Source organism: Tyto alba, unplaced genomic scaffold (genome assembly GCF_018691265.1).
Source record: "Tyto alba isolate M040663 unplaced genomic scaffold, T.alba_DEE_v4.0 Super-Scaffold_9, whole genome shotgun sequence".
Taxonomy (NCBI): domain Eukaryota; kingdom Metazoa; phylum Chordata; class Aves; order Strigiformes; family Tytonidae; genus Tyto; species Tyto alba.
Window position 1 is genome coordinate 18,285,040 of NW_024881330.1, and position 22,902 is coordinate 18,307,941.

General features: G+C 35.5%; 1 protein-coding gene and 1 long non-coding RNA gene across 2 annotated transcripts in view; one reads left to right on the forward strand and one right to left on the reverse strand.

Moving 5' to 3' along the window:
- Nucleotides 1-22,902, forward strand: part of CSMD3 (CUB and Sushi multiple domains 3) — a 703,442-nt gene that overhangs the window by 654,211 nt on the left and 26,329 nt on the right. Inside the window, exons 58-63 of the mRNA XM_042785878.1 lie at nucleotides 582-764; nucleotides 2,444-2,620; nucleotides 9,119-9,298; nucleotides 13,069-13,242; nucleotides 16,895-17,068; nucleotides 17,325-17,398. Of these exons, the coding sequence (XP_042641812.1) occupies nucleotides 582-764; nucleotides 2,444-2,620; nucleotides 9,119-9,298; nucleotides 13,069-13,242; nucleotides 16,895-17,068; nucleotides 17,325-17,398 (962 nt within the window). The remainder of the gene's footprint in view (nucleotides 1-581; nucleotides 765-2,443; nucleotides 2,621-9,118; nucleotides 9,299-13,068; nucleotides 13,243-16,894; nucleotides 17,069-17,324; nucleotides 17,399-22,902) is intronic.
- On the reverse strand, nucleotides 97-15,765 carry LOC122152637. Its single transcript, XR_006164702.1, has 3 exons — nucleotides 15,754-15,765; nucleotides 6,790-6,794; nucleotides 97-191 (listed from the first exon to the last, which is right to left on the reverse strand). It is a non-coding gene; the product is annotated as an uncharacterized LOC122152637 (long non-coding RNA).

Sequence of the window (22,902 nt, forward strand, 5' to 3'; positions counted from 1 at the left end):
ATGGGTCACTAACGTTCTACAACTGGATTCCCTCCCATGGCTGCAGCCCTTCCCGAGCTGCTCCGGTGTGGGACACCCCCGCATGCTGCAATCCTCCCAGTGCTGAATTACAGCAGCGGGGCTACCTTTTCCCACAAGACCCCGGCCTCCTTCGGACAGAGTACCATGATCATCCAGGCAGAAACCACAGGCTATGTGTGTTCACGCAGCTGCCGCAACTCCTCCTCTCAAGTCACATTGCTCATCACCACGTTCCTTCTTAAATACATTATTGCAGAGGTGCAGCTGATTGGCTTAGTTTTCAAGCAGAGGTGGAGCTGACTTGGAGCTGGGGGAGCTTCAAGAAGTTTCTCATAGGGGGCCATCCCTATAGCCCCCTCCCCTGCTACCAAAAAACGCCACCACTCACTCAAACCCAGGACATTTTGTAATTACAGGGACTCAAAACCACTGAGATATATGGATTTTTTTTCTGAAATATATATATTAATTTATTTATAACTATATGGAAGCATACATTTTAAATGCAGTATCATAATAACATTACATATTTATTCTAATCTTTGCACTCTAAATTATAGGTGATACAGCTGGTTCTTGTGGTGATCCAGGTATCCCAGGTCATGGGTCTAGAGAAGAAAACAATTTTAAAATTAAAAGCACGGTACATTTCAGCTGTGATATTGGATATATCCTCCATGGCTCAGAAGAAAGGACATGTATGGCAAATGGAAGCTGGACAGGAAGACAACCAGAATGCAAAGGTAGATCACAGAAGATCCACTCTATTTTTAAATTGTCTTATTAAAAAAATGCTAATCAGAACACCAATTTTACATTGCCAGTTTTGTGTTGTGAATGGTAGGTAAACTGATGATTTTGGATTGACCATTAAATTTTTTCAAATAAGTTGTTATACCATAGCAATGGCTTCATATTGGGTGACAAATTTGAAATCAGTTCCTGGCACCCGTGAAACTACATGTTTTCAAAGTTTTGAGAAAAAAACTATACTGAACTGTTTATTTTTCTCAATTTATATGTGTTATCCAGTACAAAAAAAAAAAAAAAAAACAAAAAAAAAACAAACAAACCAAAAAAAAAAACAGAAAATACAATATGTAATGCCTCTAGACCTCAATTTTTCCTGAAAGATTTTTTCCCTTAAAAATCTCACCATCACCTAATGTTTAATTACATCCATTATACATCTGAATTTCAGATAAGAGTTGAGTTTTAGGAAAAAGTCAATGTCAGGATTTCATTAGATACACGTCATAAATGATTGGCTTAAAAATTTTATTTACTAATACTGTTGACATTATTTATCAATAGAAAAATAAATGTTGAAACAAGTTTATTTGAAAAAAATAATTTAGAATCTTCAAGCTAGATATATTATCATAAAAGAAAGCTGTAACAACATATTTATGGAGAATAATTTATTACCTTATTATCTTGATTCAAAAATAGGAAATCCCAACAGACTCTTCTTCAAAGAAAAGCTTCCCAAAAAGCAGAAAATAATTTGAGAACCTGTACTCTTATTTTCCACATTGTCACTGTTGATGACTGCGTTATCTGTATGAAATAATCATTCTAAAAACTTATTTCTCAAGCTGTTTTTCTAATATCCTGTTTGCCAAATAATTGTCATCCTGGCACAACATATATATATATATATATATAGGTGTTTGTATGTTGGTATCTGAATGGATATGCTTAACCCAGCTGAACTTTCTGCTGTACTTCTTTGATCTTATCTGTTACAGAAATTAATTGTCCATTTTATATTGTAAGATACTTCTGATGTTTTTTTTCCCCCTAAAAATCTCTTGATATGATGAATCTGCTTCACAGGTATATATATATAGGTGTGTGTAATGCACACACAAGTATATTGGTCTAGTTTAGGTCATATAGATTTGATATATATATATAATCACATAAGAAAGACACATTCAGATTCCAAAATTGATCATTGAAGAACTGGGAAACATCAGGCTTACACCTGCCTATGAAATAATAATTTGACTCTATTCCGTGCTTTGAATTAGGTAGGAAATGTACGTTGGTGATGCCATAAATGCATACCTACTATAGATTCAGATTAAATCTACAGTGATTATTGTAGATCAGCCATTTTCTTATAATTTGGAGTTTGTCTTTGCAGCTAAACTAGCTTTTCATTAATGCAGATTTTAAAGTTAAATTTGTAAGCTGTGTTTCCCTACATATAAAAGAATAAAACCAAATTATTAATGAAAACAGAGATTTACTGTACAAAAAGACTTATCAGTAAGTGGTGAAACTTACATTTTTCGGGACAACAGCATGGATTTCTACCACTTAACACTGCTGGCAGCAGGATTGTCCTTAGACATTACTATTTCAAAAACTGTGTTTACAACATTTTAAAAATACTTAACATTTTGCTTTATAGCTGTGCAGTGTGGTAATCCAGGAACAACCGCTAATGGAAAAGTATTTCGTATTGATGGAACTACATTCTCTAATTCAGTAATTTATTCATGCATGGAAGGATACATACTTTCTGGATCATCTGTAAGACAATGCACTGCCAATGGAACATGGTCTGGATCCTTGCCAAACTGCACAAGTAAGACATATCTCTAATGAATAGTATTTGTTTTTCTCTCCTCTGAAAGACAGTAAAGTGAAATATAGAAGTTGGATGCAAATAAATTAATTCTTCAGCTCCTTCTTGCACTACTTCATACATAATTTTGTACATTAAATACTTTAAAAATATATAGTGCAATGAGAAGATGAAGAATATGATTTTTTTAAAGACAGACACAGTATAGTAAAATACAGAGACTGCTATTACAGATTAAAAGAGTTGTATGGTTACATGCTTTGCCTACTTTAATTCTTTCTTCATTTATATTTTTAATCTTGTGTATGTTTTGTGATATGTCATATTCAGACATTAATAATTTAATTGATTTTCTTCATCATGAAAAGTTAGCAGTATAGTATTGTGGTCTTCCAGAGAGCAGAAGGTAAAAACCTTTAAATTAACATTTAAGAATTCTTTTTGTATTCTTTTGTAGACTCTGAGGTCAAAACTGTTGTCACGCTCTCATATAACAACTTCTGTTTGGCCTCTTCATTAACCTTATACTTACTTTGGTTACTCAGCTAACAGAAGCTATTCCAGCATCTCTCACATTCATAATAAGCATTTTGTGACAGTTAATTGTCAAGGCCACCTTTTCCTGCTTTATTACATGTCCTAGTTCATCTTTTAGTAACAGTTAAGAAAATTTTATATTTATGTGACAATGAAACTTTCTATCATTTTGAGGAAACATATCCTCATCAGAGGCATAGCAAACTGTTGCTTAAATTTTGAACTAGTACCCTAGTTTTTGTAGAGCTGGCTACTTTACACACTTATAGCAACCCAAATAACAGCCAAAAGTAAGATGATAAAGAGAACTTCTCCTTCTTGTGTTGTTTATAAATACATCTTTAACGGTAGGCATGTGAACAGCTGCTTTTGCCGTCAACAAACCTGTGAGAGAGACCAATGTTTTTGTTTATTTATTATTTTTCATGTTATAGTGAGAACCAGATTAGTTGTAACAAGGATAAAGGTCTTTTGTGACAGTAACTTCATCTATAGTTTTTTCTTATATTTTATAATGACATTTAGCTGAAGGACTTGCTAGAACAGTCTTCTCAAAAAACTCTACTCAGCTAGAAACTTAGGAATTTTGCTTAAAACCTAGAGAAATGTCTAAACTGACAAAGTATTCTAATAAAACAGAGAGGCATTATGAAGATTACATGTAATAGAAAAAGTACTATTGATTTAATTAATACACAAGTATTTTAATTTTGTTATACTATAAATTTATTGACATTCCTAATACACAGTTCTCTTTTATGACTGCACATCTAAAAAATATATCCCCTTATATGTTTATTCCTGTGATAATGTTATTTAGGGGATTTTATTTTGATGCATGTCCCCTGGAGTGACCATAATATGAAGAGAACAATTGATTTAAAATCTTACCAAAAAAAGTATGAACTCTGAGAATCTCAGCCTGACTCATTTGTGCCTTTTTGAGCATTGCTGACTATTAACTCCTAAAGGAGGGTGAAAGTGCTACTAGGTGCCACAACTTGTATTCAAGCTGATACAGGTACTAGCAGCAGCTCTGAAATATCCAGAAATGGAGAGGCATCTTACAGTACGGCAGAACAGCTGAGATCAGCAGTCACCTCTGGAGATTGTCTACTACAACCCCTCTGCTCATGGCAGGACCAGCTAGAGCGGATTGCTCAGAGCTGTGTCCAATCTGTGTCCCTTTCTACAGACCTTTAATTTTACAGTTCCCTAGCACATCTACATACAAAATAATAATACTTGACTTGCTATATTCTCTCTTATAATAAAATATCAATTTTAAATAGTTAACAGATAATTATCAAGAGTTAATGGACAATATTAGCTAAATAGCTAGTTAACAGATCATGAGTTAACAATCATCTCTCTTTCTCCTGCCAATTTTATCTCCAGGTCTGTAAATATCGCCTGAAGAAGATTATCTGTTGTAAGGGAACAATTTTCTTGTAATGATTTCAATGTGTATCCAAAGCAGTATAATTAGCAGTGCTAACAGACTTCGTTGATAGGGCAGGTTTTATTTATTTTTTTTCCTCACTGTCCCTACCATACTGTTGTGGTTTAACCCCAGTAGGCAGCCAAGCATCATACAGCTGCTCACTCACTCACTTGCTTCCCCCCTGTGAGATGGGAGAGATAATTGGAAGTATAAAAGTGCAAAAACTTGTGGGTTGAGTTAAAGACAATCTAGTAGGTGAAACAAAAGCTGTGCAAGCCAGCAAAGGGAGTAAGAGATTAATTCACTACTTCTCATCAGAAGGCAGTGTTTAGCCATCTCCAGGAAAGCAGAGCTCCACCACATGTAGTGGTTTCTTGGGAAGACAAACACCATAACTTCAAATGTCACCCCTCCTTCTGCAGCTTTTATTGCTGAGCACAACATCATATGGTATGAAATATCCCTTTGGTCAGTTGGGGTCAGCTGCCCCAGCTATGTCCCCTCCCAACTTCTTGAGTGCCCCCAGCCTCCTTGCTGGCAGGACAGCCTGAGATACAGAGAAGGCCTTGATGCTATGCAAGCAGTGTTCAGCAATATCTGAAACATCCCTATGTTATCAACACTGTTTCCAGCACAAATCCACAACACCATATGAGCTACTGTGAAGAAAATTTACTCTATCCCAGCCAAAACCAGTACACATGCTCTCCATTTTTCACCATGACGTTTCCCCAAATTTGCTTATTGCCTGTTCAAGTCATGGAACCTCATGGAACCATTGCAGGATTCCAGAAAAGCTTAAGCAAGCACCTGTCCCGGTGGCTGTCATGGGTGACACAAAGTAAATGGCAACCCACATTGGATCTGGGTGTTGGTGTCTGTTTCAGAATCATGCAGTTTAGAGCTTTTACATGCCTGGTTGTCTCACACTTCCTCTCCCCCTCTCAGTGTTACATTTAGGGATTACTCTGCTGTCCTGGGAAGGATGGGTTTAAAGCCCCATTGATTCACACTGTGCCACTGCTCATATGAAACTCATACCCTGACATTTGTCTCCACACATCTCCTCCTGTTCTAGGATATTCCCCAGTTCCAGGATCTTTTATCCAAACAGGATCACCACCTTCTTTCTGGGCTCCCAAAACCACTCTAATCAGACACATCATACATATCAGTGTCCTGACTGGTTGTTTTGTCTCATGTCTCTATTAATAGGAAGATTCAGGATATTTCACTTTTGTTTAGTCCAAGTGTTATCAAAATTTACAGCCAGCCCATACTGATTATAAGTACCAAGTAATGAGCTGCTTCTTGGATATTATGGGAAATGCTATTTTTTTCAGAGCTAACACTGTAAGAAGAGAATAGCATAAATGATCTTATGCCCCTTTAGATGCTGGGAGTCCTGAGCAGTACAGCATCGAACAAGACTCTGACCTGTGTGCAGCATGCCATGCAGACCTTTTCCAGAGCAAAGATTCTCCCTTCAGTTGTTTTTTTTTTTTTTTTTTCTTAATTCTAAGGATTTTCTTACAAGGAAACAATTATATCATTTCTACAGTCAAACAGAAACAATGTTCTCATGAGAACTTCTTGCTGGATAAAAAGCAGGGGCATGCAGCTGGTGTAATCACTGATACTGAGTGGAAGCTGACTGCAGCTCTTCTGTTGCCATGAGCTGGCTGAGGTTGTGCCCTAGCCAATGGATCTTGGTGGCTCAGCACAGGTCTGAAGGCCATGCTGGATATGTCACACAGGCCTGGGCTCCTTAGGTTAACTATATTGTGGATCACTGTCTCCTCAATGCACAACAGTCTTCCAGTCAGGATCACTACAACAATTTAAGCTGAGTTTTGCTTACCGCAGTGATTTAAGTGGAGGTGGTCCAACTTTGGGTCATTGCATGGACTGTTTGAGCATGGTAGTTGAACAAGATGACCTCCAGAGGTCCCTTCCAACGTCGCCATTCTGTGATTCTCTGACTGTCTGAATCTGTGAACTTCAGAAAATGCCACTGAGCCTGCTAAGTAGCTACTACATGTTTCTTTTAGTTAAAGCTTTATTCCTATGTTTATGACAAAGCACAGTATCAGTAAAATCTAAGTTACATCCTTAAATCTGCTTTTGCTTTCTTTGAAAGTCCAATGCTGCAGTATAAGACAAAAGTGCAAAAGGATCTTTTCCTTACCAGTACTAACTCACCTCTATGAATAGTTCTAATATTACAACACAGTAATATGAACAATGACTCTTTTTTACCCCTAAGTCTTTTCTTTCATGCAACTATTTTCCTGTAGTAAGATAAAGACTAGTACATACAGAAGGGCAAAAACACATGAAAGAACATCAGGTCTGTTTTTTTTTTTTTGTTTGTTTGTTTGTTTGTTTGTTTGTTAACTTTGAAATATGGCTTGAAAAAATGATAGGAAGGTAGGAATTTTGAGAACGTAGAACAATCTAGAGATCTGTCAAAGCCGTGGTGCCTCTCACTGCATAATGAATCAATGTTGAAGTGTCAGTAGCAGGAAAGGGTACAATCATTACAGTAAAAGCAACAATGGAAGAAGCAAAAAGTTTGTATTAATGACCAAAAGAAAGAAATGGAGATTCATTCCATCACCACTCAAGGTGAATGAAAAATCTGAGAATATGGTTTTAGTTGGATTTAAATAAACAATGAAAAAAGTTTTCAACAGTATAAAATAAATGTGTAGTTTGTGGAGCTGTTTGATTGTATATGGTGTATGGCACTTGCATGTTCTTAAATTCATAAGCCAATGGTTTGAAATACTCTTCATATAGGAAAATCTAAAGAGATAAAACAAGGATTAGGGTAAAAAAGGATAAGGACATGAGCATTATGTTGAAATCCAGCCAAAACAGTAATATACCTGGAAAAATATTAAGGATGATTTTAGTTGAATTTGCAACATTAAGGATAGTAAAGATAATATGTCAAATAAAGAAAGGTAGAACATGTAGAGTATTTCAATATGCTTGTGTAACTAAGAGAAACAGTTCTGTCTTTCACAACTCTATATTATTTGAAGAATGACAAAGAAAAATCTATGACTTTTCAAGTTTTTTAAAAAATAAATTACTCCGTTACTAGGTAAAATAAATAGGCTGATCTCAAATTTTCTTGATCACTGCACTAGCTACATTTATACTAACTCAGATAACACTGTGGTATGTTCTTTAGTCTCTTCTGTATCCATAGAGAGTGATTGTGCGGGACATTTTTGTGTTGAAGATTTGATGCATGCAGCTTAATTACTATTTGCTTACTCAGACTATGGTAAACTGCAGAGCAGGCATATTATAGACCCTGGATTCTTAGTTCCACAATTATTTAGATCAAAGGATCTGGACACAATACACTACAATCTGGTATTCTTGGGTTTTCTCATTTTCAAAACCAGGATACAGAGAGGGTGCCATTCACATTGGTTGTGCTTTGGCATTGAGTTAGAAGTGACCAGGATATGCTTTCTGCCCAGGAAATTGCCTCCCATAATTTTCCAGAAGTAATAACAATGCTGTAGGGGATTGTCGAGTTTACTATAAGATAAACTGTAAAACACATTGGTGCTGTATTTTGTATGGACTAGATTTTTTTCCCAGTGTTTGTTTTGTTTCATGGTGTTTTTGTTTTTTGTTTTTTTTTTTTTTTTTTTTTTTTGGTGTTCGTTTGTTTGTTTGTTTGTTTTTCCCCTGGAAACAGCTTTATATCATTGCTATTAGGGTTCTCAAAATTTCTTACTCTGAAAATTGTTCCAGATCCAAATAGAACCAGTTGACCAGATCTTAGAGAAATTTACCTATTTTAACATTATTCTCAAATTCTAGTGATATAACTCTTTATTAACATCTTAGGAATATTTAATCTCATTAAGAGACTATCTTTATAAGTTATCTCCTCATACTAGGAGTCACAAGACATTTTGCAACCACTCATTAAAGTACTATAGGCCTAATTTTGTCATAAGCAATTGTCCATGTTTGGGGGTTGCCTGAACATTCTCATCTGTTTATGTACATAGTAACCCTGTGAGCATTTACAAAGTGGGAGCTTTCTGCAGACATATCTTAAATTTTCCAGACTGTTTCATTCAGAATGTACATTTGGAAAAGTAAACTAAACAATAGATATCAGCTTCTATAATAATGAAACTCTGAACTGATAGGAAAATCTGAGGGTATTAAAGGGTGGATTATTTCTTGCCTTTTTTTTTTTCTTGAAATGCTACTGACCAGATTTTAGGGTCCATTACTTCTACTACTGAACAGATGTATTGATGTTTTCCAATTATATCTGTTATACGTCTCCACATGTGTTTGTCAGCTAATTCAGATGACATATATGTTTATCTTCTCTTGGTAGAGATAAGATTTTTTATACTTTTTCTTTCTCCTTTTTTCCCCAATAAATGGGTAGTTTTTTCTTGTTTTTCCTCTCACATATAAATAAATCACATTTAGGTTTTAAAATCTGTTCCTCAACTATTTATTTGCAGTTATCAGTTGTGGAGATCCAGGAGTCCCAGCGAATGGCATGAGATATGGTGATGATTATGTCGTTGGACAAAATGTTACTTATATGTGCCAACCTGGTTATACAATGGAATCAAATAGCTCCTTAATTCGCACTTGTACTATCAATGGCACATGGAGTGGAGCAATCCCAACATGCAAAGGTACAACATTCATTTTGATTGTGGACTATTTCTTCTATGACATTTACATCCACTGTTTATTGTAATGAGTCAGCCAAATATTTCCACAGAAATCAAAACTTGCTGTTAGTATGAACACACTGAATTGATTTTTTGGCTGCAGGAATGGTAACTTAATCTTTTGCTTCTTTTCCCTTTTATTTTTCATACCAGCACAGTATGTTGAACAGGTTTTTGTAGATTTATAGAACATTTTATTACTTTGCTCCTAAACTGAATTAACCAATATGAAATGATGGTTTAGATTTGTTTGCTTGTTTGTTAAACATGTCATACTAAAAATTACCTTACATATGTCCTTGTCTTTACAAAAAGACCACTCAAACATATGAAAGGCACCTTTGGGAAAGGTCTGCATATATATAACTGAACTTTTTTGAAGGCAAATTGTTCTGGGTTACCCTATCCGTAATACTAAGGTTTTTCTATGATGCCTCTTTCATCAGATGTGCACTTTTGAGCATCACTGTGCTGTATCAACATACTCAGAAAAAAGACTAAATCCTTCTAGCAAATTTCCTAATAAACATTTTTCTGCTTCATGTTATCTTCTCTACTGTGAAAACGGAAAGGATTAATCTCAAGATCTTTCTTTTCTCTCTTTTACTAACTACATTCCTGATTTCTCTGTTTTATTGGAAATTTTTTAATGCTCTCTTTTGAAATTTAAACAGCAAAAAATCTAAACTTTACCGAAAGACCACCTTATCTGTGTCATTAAAACAATTTTCTCCGAGTAACTCACTTGTTTACTAAGCCATAAAACATACCCTCTCCAGAGTTATTTTTCTAACTCTTCTGAATACCACAGCTGTAGAGAAACAGCATTATCGTTTCGGTGTTTTCTTCTTGGGTTCACATTAAATATGTCTGATTTCTATTCTCTTAAAACTCAGTCAGCTAAGTTTGTACTTACTTTGTTCTCATCCATTTTCCTTCTGTTTTATTTTCAGGAAGTATGGTTACATACCTGCTCAGTAATTCTCATTTTCCTCCCCTGAATTAATTCGTCAAAGTGAATCAAATACATTTCAGATCTCCACCCCATTTGCAATTATTTTCCTTGCTAAGTACAATTCTCCCAATATCTTACCAAGTCCAGTTTATTTCTAATTAACCTGTGTTAATGTCAATTTTTAAATTTATTTTCCCAACACATTATTGAGGATGCCAGACTTCAAGGTCTTATTAATAATTCACTTTTTTTTTCCTATTTGTATTGTGCTCTTACTCAATTATAAAAGTGATTTTAAGAACAGAACAGCCATACCGGTCCTATTGACAAGATTCTGTCTGTCTCCAAGAGTGGCTGTAAGTGTAAGTGTAAGCTAGAAGATCATAAGACGGAAGAAGTCTTAAGGACCATAGGGCACCTAACTGGGAGCAGGAGATCTAACTCTGATTTGATTCAAACAGAACTATAAAACAGTGCCAATTTTACTTTGAGTTTTTCAGTCTTTCTGGTTTTAGATCATACATATTTATGGCTTATACAAATAATAAATAATAACCATATGCAGAATCTCTAGTGTTCTTGAATTTTGTTCTACTCCACACACATTTGTGTGAGTGCACTTGGTAAGTTAGTAATGACCATTTCTTTGACTGTGTAATTAAAAGTAATATATAATACGTAGCAGCATATTTGAAATGTATAACAATTAGTTCTTACTGTCAGAATGAAGTATCAGAGTCCTCTGGTACTATTTAGTTAAAATAGCTGGAAAATGAAATGGGCAGAAAATGGATGTGTAATTGTCACCATGACATTGAAATAGAAGATATAAATAATTCTCTGGCTTTGCCTAGTTGGAAAAGGATACATGTTCATCTACAGTTAAGTATTCAACCGTTCAAGCATTGTCTTTTCAGCAGACTTGCATTTGTAATAAAATTTCAGCTTTTAATCTGTGAAATATTGCTGTATATATTTATGGTTAAATCTCTTACCAAAACTTTTAGAGGCATTCTGACTTGTTACTGGTTGTGGGGTTCTTTTTTGTTTGTTTGTTTGTTTGTTTTCTTTTTTTACCACAAAATACTGATATTATATCTGTTTTCATTTTACTGCTTCTATCTCATTTCCTATTGACCGTTATTTCTTCTTTTATTATTCAGCTCGGAAGTTAAAACATAAAGCTTTAATTAAAAGGACTAGTCATGAAGCCCTTGAAGAATGCAGGCAGATTTATGATGCTTGGAGTACTTTGACTTATTTTTTTAAAACACCATGAAAATTTGGCAAAAACTATCATGTCCTTTTCTGGGTTTGTTGGTTTGTGGGTTTTTTTAAGCTATGAACAAAAGCAAGAGAAAAAGTATAAAAATAGAGTCTTAAAATTTAGATTTGGTTTACTGACTGTCAAAAGATTATTTGATAATAGTACTACTTTCATCCAGCATTCTCAAACAGCCATGAATGGTGTTGCAGAGCATCTTTGTGGTGTAAATAGCTGAGATTCTCTCACTGGAGAGCATAATAAGAATGGAGAAATGGTACATGGTCAGCCTTCTGCAGATCACATTCAAATATGCAGTACTCCTGATCTAGTGCCTCTAAATTCTTTTGAGCCTGCAATATGACAGCTGTCTAAACATAAGTTTAAATGTTATGAGTGCAGCATTTCATGTCCTCCATTCTTGTGACATGTGTGTTCTCTGATTTATTTTTAGTCACCACTTCTTCTCATTTACTCTAATTGTTTCCACTAAATTAAATCATACTAGTTTCATTTGCTGTCTTTCTCTTTTGCTAGCACAATTTCTCCCAACTTTTCTCTTTTTCACCCATTTTTGCTTTCTCATTCATTCTAGAAACTTTGGCCTAAATTTCCCCCTTTCTCTTTTTTATTCCTTTTTTTTTTTTTTTTTTTTTTTCATTTGTCTCCTTTTATACCCTTTTTCCTGCAGCTCTCAATTAGCAATTGCCTGTTACTACCCGTCATCCTGTGAATAACACTTTTATCTTCGTCACTAGTTATATCTGCTTATTTCTACTGTCCTCCTATGGTGTTTTTCAGTCCTCTTTCCTACAACTGAGCAGAAGATGTTTCTATTTTTTCCTGGGAGGCCTGGAAATGAGAAACTATACTGAAATACTTCTTGGCCTTAGAGGTAGCAACACTGAGAATTTCAAGAGGTTGTAAATCCTTAAACTTTCTCTCTCTAGCTAGAAGCTAGATGCTTTTTGGTGAGGAGCTATTAATGAAGCAAATACTAACCAAACTGAGGTACTTAGAAACAGGCTTTCAAGTCATACTTTGGAACAATCATCCTGGAATTTCATCCCTGGACATTAATATTGAGCAAATGTCTAAGCTGGTAAACAGGAAGAAAGTACTTGACTATTACCACTGTAACTAAAGATAATTGTACTCTGTATTGTCTAAACGGACAAACAAAATAATTTCGTAGTGTACTACCAGACATATCTTAAATGTTGTATGCTTTATAGTCTCCATACTGATTTTTAGGTAGTCTTCCTATTCAGTTTGATGCAGCATCCTGCTTTATTTAAGATACTTTATCAATCAGCCACTGTCTCCTAAATGGAGGAAACCAAAAGTACTAACTTCAGGAAATGTGGCAAGAATACAGTGAGGAAGGTAGCATGTCCTGACTCTATTGTCCTCTAAAAAAAGGTGAAATTAGCACATATGGTTCTTCTAGTAATCGTGTACACTGGGGATATTTACAGCAGCTGGGTCTAATTATTTTGAATATTATTGCAGCTGTTACCTGCCCAACTCCTCCGCAGATCTCTAATGGAAGGTTGGAAGGAACAAACTTGGACTGGGGATTTAGCATTAGCTATGTCTGCTCTCCAGGATATGAACTCTCTTTTCCTGCTGTTTTGACTTGTGTTGGGAATGGAACATGGAGTGGTGAAGTACCTCAGTGCTTGCGTATGTATTTACTTTGTGGTCCTATATTTCTATTCAATTATAGTGCTTTTTTCCTCTTTAAAGTTTTTAAAGTTTTCACCTTTTTTTTTTTTTTTTTTTTTCCCCTCAGCAGTTGCTCGGTTCATTTCAGACCTGGGACAAATACAATCATTCCACATTTTCCAAAACATAATTTGTGGATTGAGGAAGACAAAAGAATACCTGTAAATCCTTTATGAGCATATAGAAAGCCTTAAACACAAACACAAACAAAATATTACAAGCAATGCATAGAAAATAATCCAAGGCAAAACAAGATTAAGAGGTCCTGTCTTGTTTTTAGATCCAGTTGCATATAGGATAGGGGAGGTTTCATTATAATCTCTTTTATTTGCTCATTACTCATCCTAAAATTTCTCTGAAGTCACAGAGAGTTTTTTCTGGTTTTGACTAGGCCCCAGGGTGATTCCTTGACAATTGTCTATTTTTTCCCTCACGCTAAATTAAGTTACATGTTTTATGCAGTAAATTGTTAACCTTAAAGTTGTAACATTAATGGATTTTTATATTGCTATAAATTCCATTACAATAGCAAATGTGGGTTTTTCTTTAGGTTGATGTCATTCCACTCATTATTTAAAAAATCTTTTTAAAGAAGTGATTGTGATGCTTCTGAGAGATATTCAGTTGATTGCATTGAAGAGGAAATTCTGTATTTATTTGTAGAATAGCTATACCACTGAACCTCTATAATGGTCTTGAGCAAGGAGTATAATTGGAAGAGGATAATTTCATCTTCATGGCTTTACAGCCCTGAAGTTTAATTCATGCTTGCCAAATAGATGAGCTTGCCAGGTATCTTGCTAAATGGTGCAAAATGCAGTTCTCTGTTCTTTTACTATTTTTTGCATTCTTCATCTCTCGCTTTCAAAAACGTTCTTTGTTTTGGTTATATCTTACTAATATGAAAGCGTATCATATAGATGATCTTTTTCTTTTTTTCCTAATGATATTCTCATTTCATCAACAGCAGTTGCTTAGTGTTGCTGAAACTGTATCTATGGAACATGATAAAAGGCATTGTTTCTGGAAGAAAAAATCCCCACCATTTGTTGTTTAAGTTGTCTGGATAAAGCTTTTCTAGAGTCCACTATATTATGAACATCAAAGACCACGAAGAATTCTTTTCATCATTTGTTCTTGACTGAAATATTGTGTCCTTACATTAATTTTTGGATACCACAAGCTCTTTGTCATCTTCGAGGTTGGAATACTCAATACTGTAATATGCACTGAAAAAGAGTCTCCACCTTTAAACTTTTTTAAAAGGTATAGTTAGCACAGAATGCAGCTGCCTGGGAATTAAAGTCTGTTTCATGTAGAGATTACATTAACTGAACGTTGTTAACGTGCAGTGGTTACCCATTGGCTTGCAAGAGAAATCAGTTGGCAGCCATTGCTTGTCAAAGACCTTAAACTAGCTGCCATCTGGCAGAAATGAAAGGGAGCTGGTGAAAGTCATTCTCAATGAGCAATCTTTAAGCAATTCTTGACATCAGAAATTTAGTTCCCAGCTTGGTTCCATAGGGCCTGTAACTGAAAATATGCAAGGTATAGTTATAATGTGGAATAATTATTCAGAATGGAATATGTTCATGTCTTTGGTTAAGTATTTGTCATCTATGACCTAGTAAATTTGTCTACTTAATTATTCATATAGTAATTTGAGTAAAGGACAGCTGTTTTTATAAGCTTGGAAATAGATGGCAAAAAAAAAATACAGGCCTATGCTTGAAAATTCCTAACTACTGATATAACTTGCTGTTAATCAATTAAATGTCTTTGAAGAATGAGACTAGACTCACAGCCTCAGTGCCAGAGCTCCATTACCCTGTCTCTGTTAAAGGCTTTCAGTCCTTAGGAAAATATTTCCACTGGGACTGGGATCACTCAGAGCTTCCAGTTTGCTGCAACTTTACTTTGTTCTGTAGTCCCCTGTTCCAGTATCAGAGGAAAACTGCTGTATTTTACCATGGTGCCTGGTTTCTGTGGTTACCTACATAGAAGGCAGATATTCAGTAGATATTCAAAGATTGAGTAAAGTTGACTGACAACTAAGTGGTGGAAATTACTTAGTTTTACGAAATAGTAAGAAGTTTACCAAGAAACCATATTTTAATGTGAGGATTTCTTTTCCTTGAGAGTGGTGGCTACTTTGTTGGTACAAAGAACTGTTCAGGGGACAATTTCAAGCCTCTGTGTTAAAAATCTGTAAGTATTTCATATATTTTCAAATTAAGAGTTCCACAGAATTTTCTAATGAATGCATACATTACAACTATGATCTCTAAATCACACAATGAGGTTCACTTTGTGGCACTACTGCCAATTCATAGATCTTTTCAGAGTCTGGCCTATAATTCTGCAGATGGTATCATTCTACTTAAATTCATGAAATGATATACATTTCTGGTATGGTACAGATTAAGTCTTTTTTCTGCAACAATATGTGTGTAAATAGATTTCCTGTACAGTCAGTGTCTGTAGTAAGAGGTAAAGGGTAGGAGCATTTCATGTGAGCAGGTCCTTTGGAAAACTTAAGGCATAGGTGACAAAGATAGAGAAAATCAAAATGTATTTTGAAGGTGTTTGTTTAAGAGATGTAAATTAATTTTTGTTTGTAGAAGAGAAAGATGGAGCATAAAATTCCACTGTCTGTACAACATGCCTTTTTAGAAATATGTAATTGCACACATCTGTTTTTGTGGTTTTGTGTTTTACAACATTTTCTGTTTGATAAGAAATCAGACTCTACAATATTGTAATTCATGGTGTGTCAGGGAATATGGCACAGGGTTTACCATAGCTGATTGCATTTCCTGAATCAATTATTCAAAATGCAGCTTTTGACAATAATCAGAATAAGACCAGTAAACTTGCCAGCAGTACATTTACTTAGTCGTGTTATGGTGTAGACATAAGGAATCTTTATCTGATTGGTACAAAGTAAAAAGACCAATTTAAGAACATGTTCTTATCAGTCAAATTTATCCCACCTTATAACAGCTTATAAGTGTCTGACTTTTAGATTGCCACTGAAATTTCTTGACTCTGTTTGTTTTTTTTTTTTTTAGCTGTTCTAACTTTCAAGTGTTGCATTTCCATACATAGCAAATCTTGTCTTTCAGTGAAGGATGAGGAAGTAAGAATTTATGATTCCTAAAATGTGACAAATCCTTTAATCATACTAAAATGTTGAACACTGGGTAGATATCAGAAAGCAGCAGAGGATGGGAGATTGACATGAAGGTTTGGTACACTCTGCTCCCTATAAGGTGATTTGCAGATTGATGTGGTTTGGGGCAGAGGTGAATTTTGGATATATGTGGCTTAATAAAATAAGTTGTGTAACCTTGAGTGTCAACTTCAAGCTACAGAACAAGCCCACTATGTAGACATTCCGAACAGCTAGCAAAACTTCTGCAAAGTGAAGTAGACTAAAAATTGGTTATCTAGTCTCTCTGAATTCCTATTAAATGTTTATGTATTTGACCTGTGCTTAATAAAATAAATATAAAATTTGGAGTAACTGCTTTACTGAGTCCATGTAAGTGTTATTTTTGTGTATTTTAGTAAATGATATATTCCATTTTTAACATGTCTTTACTCACAGCAAAGTTTTGTGGTGATCCTGGAGTACCTGCTCAAGGGAAAAGAGAAGGCAAAAGCTTCATCTATCAGTCAGAAGTCTCTTTCAGCTGTAATTCTCCCTTTATTTTGGTTGGGTCCAGCACCAGGATTTGCCAAGCAGATGGCACATGGAGTGGTTCTTCTCCTCGATGTATAGGTAAGGTTACACCAATATTAATGAAATTTCTTGAAATGCTTATTATTCCTTCTCTTCATAAGTCAATCCAGTTTTCAGCTATTTTGAGTTGTGCTGGTGTTATTCTAAGCTCTTTAAGAATCAATGCACTTTAATTTTCTTTCTCTCATTGGCTTATTGGATGTTGTTGAACAAGCTTAATTTTGTGATATATTCATATATTTATTCAAATACTGTCATTTGTTTTGTCTTTAATTTATTCTATTTTTTTTTAAAGAACCTACTCGCACAGCCTGTGAAAATCCAGGAGTCCCAAGGCACGGGTCACAAAACAATACATTTGGCTATCAGGTAAAGTATATTATTTTTTATTAACTTGCATATTAAAATATTTTTATACTGCCTCAAAGTCTAGAAAGTTCTCATTAGAGGTCCAGAAACTGCTCATTCCCTGTAAGATCTGGTTGCTGGAGTGTTGATGTGTTTCCTTATTGCTAGCTGTTGGATTACATTGACCTTGTGTCTCTATTAGCAATGCGCTATGTGAAAGCCTGATGATTGAGCTCTCCTTCGTTTCACCTTGAAAGAGTTCAGTATCTCCCCACCAATGTATGTGCTCCCTACTGTTTATCAAGTAGGCTTTTTCTCCTTAAAAGTGTGTATACTGTGTGCCAAAATGCTAGTGTAGACATACTCTAACTGTACATTTTTTTTTTTCCTGAGAGAAATTCTTTTGTTACATTTCGAAATATGTGACCACAAAGGAATCACAGTCACTGGGGCGAGCAGGTGCCTCTAGAATGCTTCTAGTCCAACCACGCTTTTCAAGTCAGGGGCAGCTGGAGTAGGTTGATCAGGGCTATGTCCATGTGGTTTTGAATATTTCCATGGATGGAGACTCCACAGCCTCTCTTGACAACCTGTTCCAAGTTTCTTATTTTTAAACAGAATATATTATGTTTCAGTTTATGCCTATTTCCTCCTGTCCTGTCGCTGGACAACACTGAAATAAAGTCTGTCACCTTACCAGCCCCCAGTGAGCTTTATAACACACTGATAAGACTCTCCTTGGGTCTTTTCTTTTTCAGGCTGAGTAATCCCAGCTCTTTCAGCCACTCCTTTTATTCCAGATACTTTAGTCCCTTCATCACTTTTGTGACACATCACTGGACTCAGTGCAGTATGTTTGTGTCTGTCTTTCACTGGTGAGCCACGCACTGGAATCAGCACCAGCTTCTGTCTCACCAGTGCTGAACAGAGGGGAAGAGTCACCTCCCTCAACCTACTGGCAATGCTCTGATTGATGCAGCCCAGGAGGCTACTGACTGTCTTTTCTCCAAGGGTGTGTTGTGGCAAATGGTGTTTGCATATGCTTCTCTTGGAAACAGAATTGTGAAATTTAAAATGCTTCTGAATTACTGATTATGTGAATTAAAAAAATCAGTGACGTCAGTGAGACATTTTCCTGGGTGAATAGTGTACAGACGCAAAAAATGTGCCCTATAATCTGCCAGGAATCTGATAAGGCAGCTACCAACAAACTAAGAGTCTAAACTATTCTGCTACACATGTGTTTGGTGTCAGGGCTGAAAGCTTCAGACGTGTGAAGACTAGGCAGAACAGTAAGCTAGCAGCTACCCAGTTGTATGTGGTGTCTTGTGGTAGGATTTTCTGGGGATCAGGGACATGCACTGATCCTACAGGGTTTAGACAGTCCAGGCTGGGTCTCTGAGCGGAAAACAGCCACATGGTAATCCTGCCCTTGAGGTCACCTGGAAGGGCAAGAATGAGGAAGTCAAGCTAGTGCTTCCTTCCTGTTTGAATGCCTGGATACACTAACCGCAAAGTATATTTAGTTTGTACATGTGTACTAACGATGCAGACCTATCACAGCACTTCCGGGTGCATGATAAGTGCTTTTAGCCAATAGATCGTAAAGCATAGAGCGTGTGACCGTCTGGCTCTGTATATCTTGGCGCTATTCAGGCAAATAAAGGAGAACAACTTTCATCGCATTGGTGTGAGGTCATTACTCGGGTCTTGTCTCCGTTCGGGGTCCCTCCTATAGTGTCTGTCCACTAGCAGGAGTTAAATAAAAACTGGAGTTTACCAGTTATGCAATAAAAGGATTGCTTGAAATCTAAACAAATTTACAACATTAAATTATTTTTTAAAAGCAAAGGTTGTAGCTAAAGACTCTTCAAAATTTTTGGCCAAAAATTTCTTTGGTTTGTCATTTGAGTGGCCTTTATGCGGTACTCCTCTTGTTTAGTGATTGTTTTATCAGTCTTGTTTTTTTCAGATTGTGCTAGATCACAATAATGTGTGAGTGGTAATATAGTTGTCTCAGTTTTCTCCAGGGAATGGAGTGCTGTTTCATGCCAATATAGAATATACAGGGGGAGACCTTTGGCTACCTTCATTTGGATATAATACAATACTATGTTAGAGAGCAACTCTTTATTCAACTGTGTAAGAAATGAATAATTTCAGTGACCATTTTCTACAATTTTATTGTCACAGTTTCTCTGGCATATTAATGAGCTTTCTGTCACTGCAGAAGCTAATACAGGCTTTCTCATTTGTGGTGTAGTTGTTGTAGTTGTGAATGAAAGTATCACTCACAGATAGCATAAAACTGTCAAAATACCAGGCAAAATGTCAACTGATAAATAAGTGTAGCTGCTGGCAGAACTTGCAACCTTGATCCCACAGTTGTAAGATTAGCACCTAGCAGCTTTAAACCGAATGAGCTATAGTCTCCTTACCTAGAGAGTAACTTATCCTCACACTCATGTAGCAAATTTGATTTTATATTTAGTAACTAAATGTCTGCATGTAATTTCTGGTTACTCTAAATTTGATTGCTTAGTTAATACAGAAGAGGGTAGGAGTATCATTTGTACAGATGAAGCTGAGTTTAGCTCCTTATTGGGTGGAAACAACAGTGAAAATGATCGGTTCTAGACAAGTTATTGTCTGTAGATCCTGGAAAGAAATACTACATTACTGTATATTCTATAATGTTATGACTCATTTAAACTACCAAGATATTATAAATGAATTTATATTATGCTATTATTAACTTCCTGTATTAATGGAGAATAATGACTTTTGCTTACATCCATAGCAGAAAGGTAAAGAATAATTCTAAATTATATCAAAGTATTGAGGATGAGGTGGCTTTGATTTTGTTCTGTCCGATAGATCCATTGTCTACCATTTTAAACAACAGAGCAAAAAAGCTTATGTAAAAATAAGCAAAATGTTTTGCAGTTGGCAAACATATAACAAGGAGTTGTTACTGTTGAAGATATAAGATCGTTTTCTGATTCTAACCAAGGTGGGGGAGGTTTCTCAGTTGGGGATTTGGTGGGAATTCAGTTTGCATTCTTTTGTGGTTTGGTTTCGGTTTGTTTGGGTTTTTTTTAACTCTCTTGAGCACTTCACATTTAAACTAATATTAATAGGGTCACTTGAGTAACTTAATTTTTAAGTTTCAAATTTATGCCTCTGTCTCATAAAAAAAATATCAAGCTGTAGTCTGACAATAGAATTCATGTCTTCATATATGGAGTCCTGTTTAAGTGCTTTTCAAGAAATGACAATACCTCCTTTTTTACCTGACTGTATCATTGATTGTCATTTGCTTTTCACAATACTAATGTCAAGACATGAATTTCCACAGCAGTGTTTTTTTGTTCTTGTCATTTCCCCTACTCCTGTTTATCTGTTTTCCTATCTCATTGATTGCATTGAAGGTTCAGACATACACAACATAATTCCAGGCTTGACTGAAAGGCATATCAAAACCTGACCTCCTGGAATTTACACTAACAAAAGCACAAATATCACAACTTCACATTTCAATGTTGTTTCAACTGTTAAATAGGAACTCTGTAACAAAGAGGTAACAGAATTTTTATGGGTTTTATTGTTTGGTACTGACTTCACGAAGCAGAAGCAGATCAGATTCTTGTGCATTCAAATAACATAAAAATACCAGTTTGGTGCTACTTGAATATCAGACATGGCATGTATATGAGTAGCATCACCTGCTTTAATTTTTATGAATATGTACTTCTAGGATGTCTAGATTTTGTCTGAGTATTTTTGATTTGACAGATCTACCTAAACAGTGTATTACAATGAAGACAAAATATCTTCAGAACTTAGTGAATACTGACTTCATCTGTAATCTGGAAAATAAATTGCTCCTTGGAAAGAAATTGGTTTTGAAATATTTCTTCAGATATATTGCTAGTAACACAGAAATTGCTTATAGCACTTTCACCATAAGCTGTCATAACACAAGATACTACTGAATTGAAGAAACAGTTTAGAACTGCTTAGACCAATCAGTCATGTATGTAAGATTTATTACTTCTCATACTTTCCCAACATATATTTTTGTAGAAATTCAGCTATTTTCCCCTAGATTAAAGCCTGTAGGGAGCCAAAGGGCAGCCTGAATTTAGAAATAAAAATAGCTACATTACAGTGCTAGTAGCCCTGTAAGGTCTTGGATTCTATTTTATGAAATGCTGTATGAAACTTGATCTGCAGATGTGGAGCAACCTTGCAAATAATCTGCTTCTGTGAATGTAACGCTTATAAAAACTTTAGTGTTGATTGAATTGTAGGATGAAATTCTAAGAGAAGTGCTGTACTATCACAGTATAGCTGTCTCCATTAGCACAGTTGGCATCATCACTGTATCAATGAAAAAGTAATTTAAGACTTATCAGACACCGTGTAATTTTCCTGGCTCCTTCTGTTTCTCAGGATCCTGAGTCTTGTAGCTTCAGCCTGGTGTCAGTGGGGGATGCTAGTGTCAGAATCTGGAGTGCTTCACTGGCAAGAGTATGATTTTGTCTTTTTTTTTCCCCTTTTTTTTTTTTTTTGGGTGTCTCATTCTTGATTAACCTGGGGTTATTTATAATGTTTTTAACACACTTTCCTAGTCATACTGCAGCTCCACACTATATTTCAATCTACTCTATAAGGAACATTTCACCTATGTTAGATACTTGTTCTTTTTTACCCCAGAAACCTGATTTTCTCTAGGTCTGTATTTCTTTAAGTTACCAGGAATGAGTTGAGCACAGCAAGTGAGTGTCCAGTGATGAGCATGTGTCACATCTCTTATCATACCCGCGCCTGTAACCTTCTTCACATCCCATGTCTCCATTTCTCAAGGCCTTTGCTGTCATTCCAGTGCCAGGCCTGTATTTCTCTGTAATGCATCACATTAGTGGCAAATAGCTCATTCTGCACATAATAGCTTCTTGTTACTACTATGGATATGAAGCTGCGGTTGTACCATAAAAGATAAAGAAAGGCATAGAAATTAGTCATAACCACCTGATCACAAGATTTGATGTTACAGCTAAACCGAGTTTAAAGAAAAAAAAAAAACAAAAAAAAACAAAAAAAAAAAAAAAAAAAAAAAAAAAAAAAACAAAACCCAAACAAAATTCCAGGCAGCTCCAGACACTTTCAGACAAAGGAAGCCTGTCATGACTGTGCCCAGAGGTCTTGCAAACTCAATAGTATTTTACTGGTAGTGGCAATACTGTATTAGTGGGCTACCAAACTACAGATAAAGCAAAGACTTAGAGTTGTGTTTTCATTCACTTAAAAGGCGATGCTAAACGTTAGTGAAGAGAAATAACTAACATTCCCTTAGCCTTTTGATCCTTTGGCATGAATTGCTGGGGATGGAGAAGATTGTTAGAGTATCTTCATCTTCTTTGGTAAACTGAAGTCTAAAAAAATATTGATTGTAGAGTAGCTCATGAAAGTTAGAAGCATCTTCTATTCTTATAAGGAATATAAGAAATAATAAAGATAAT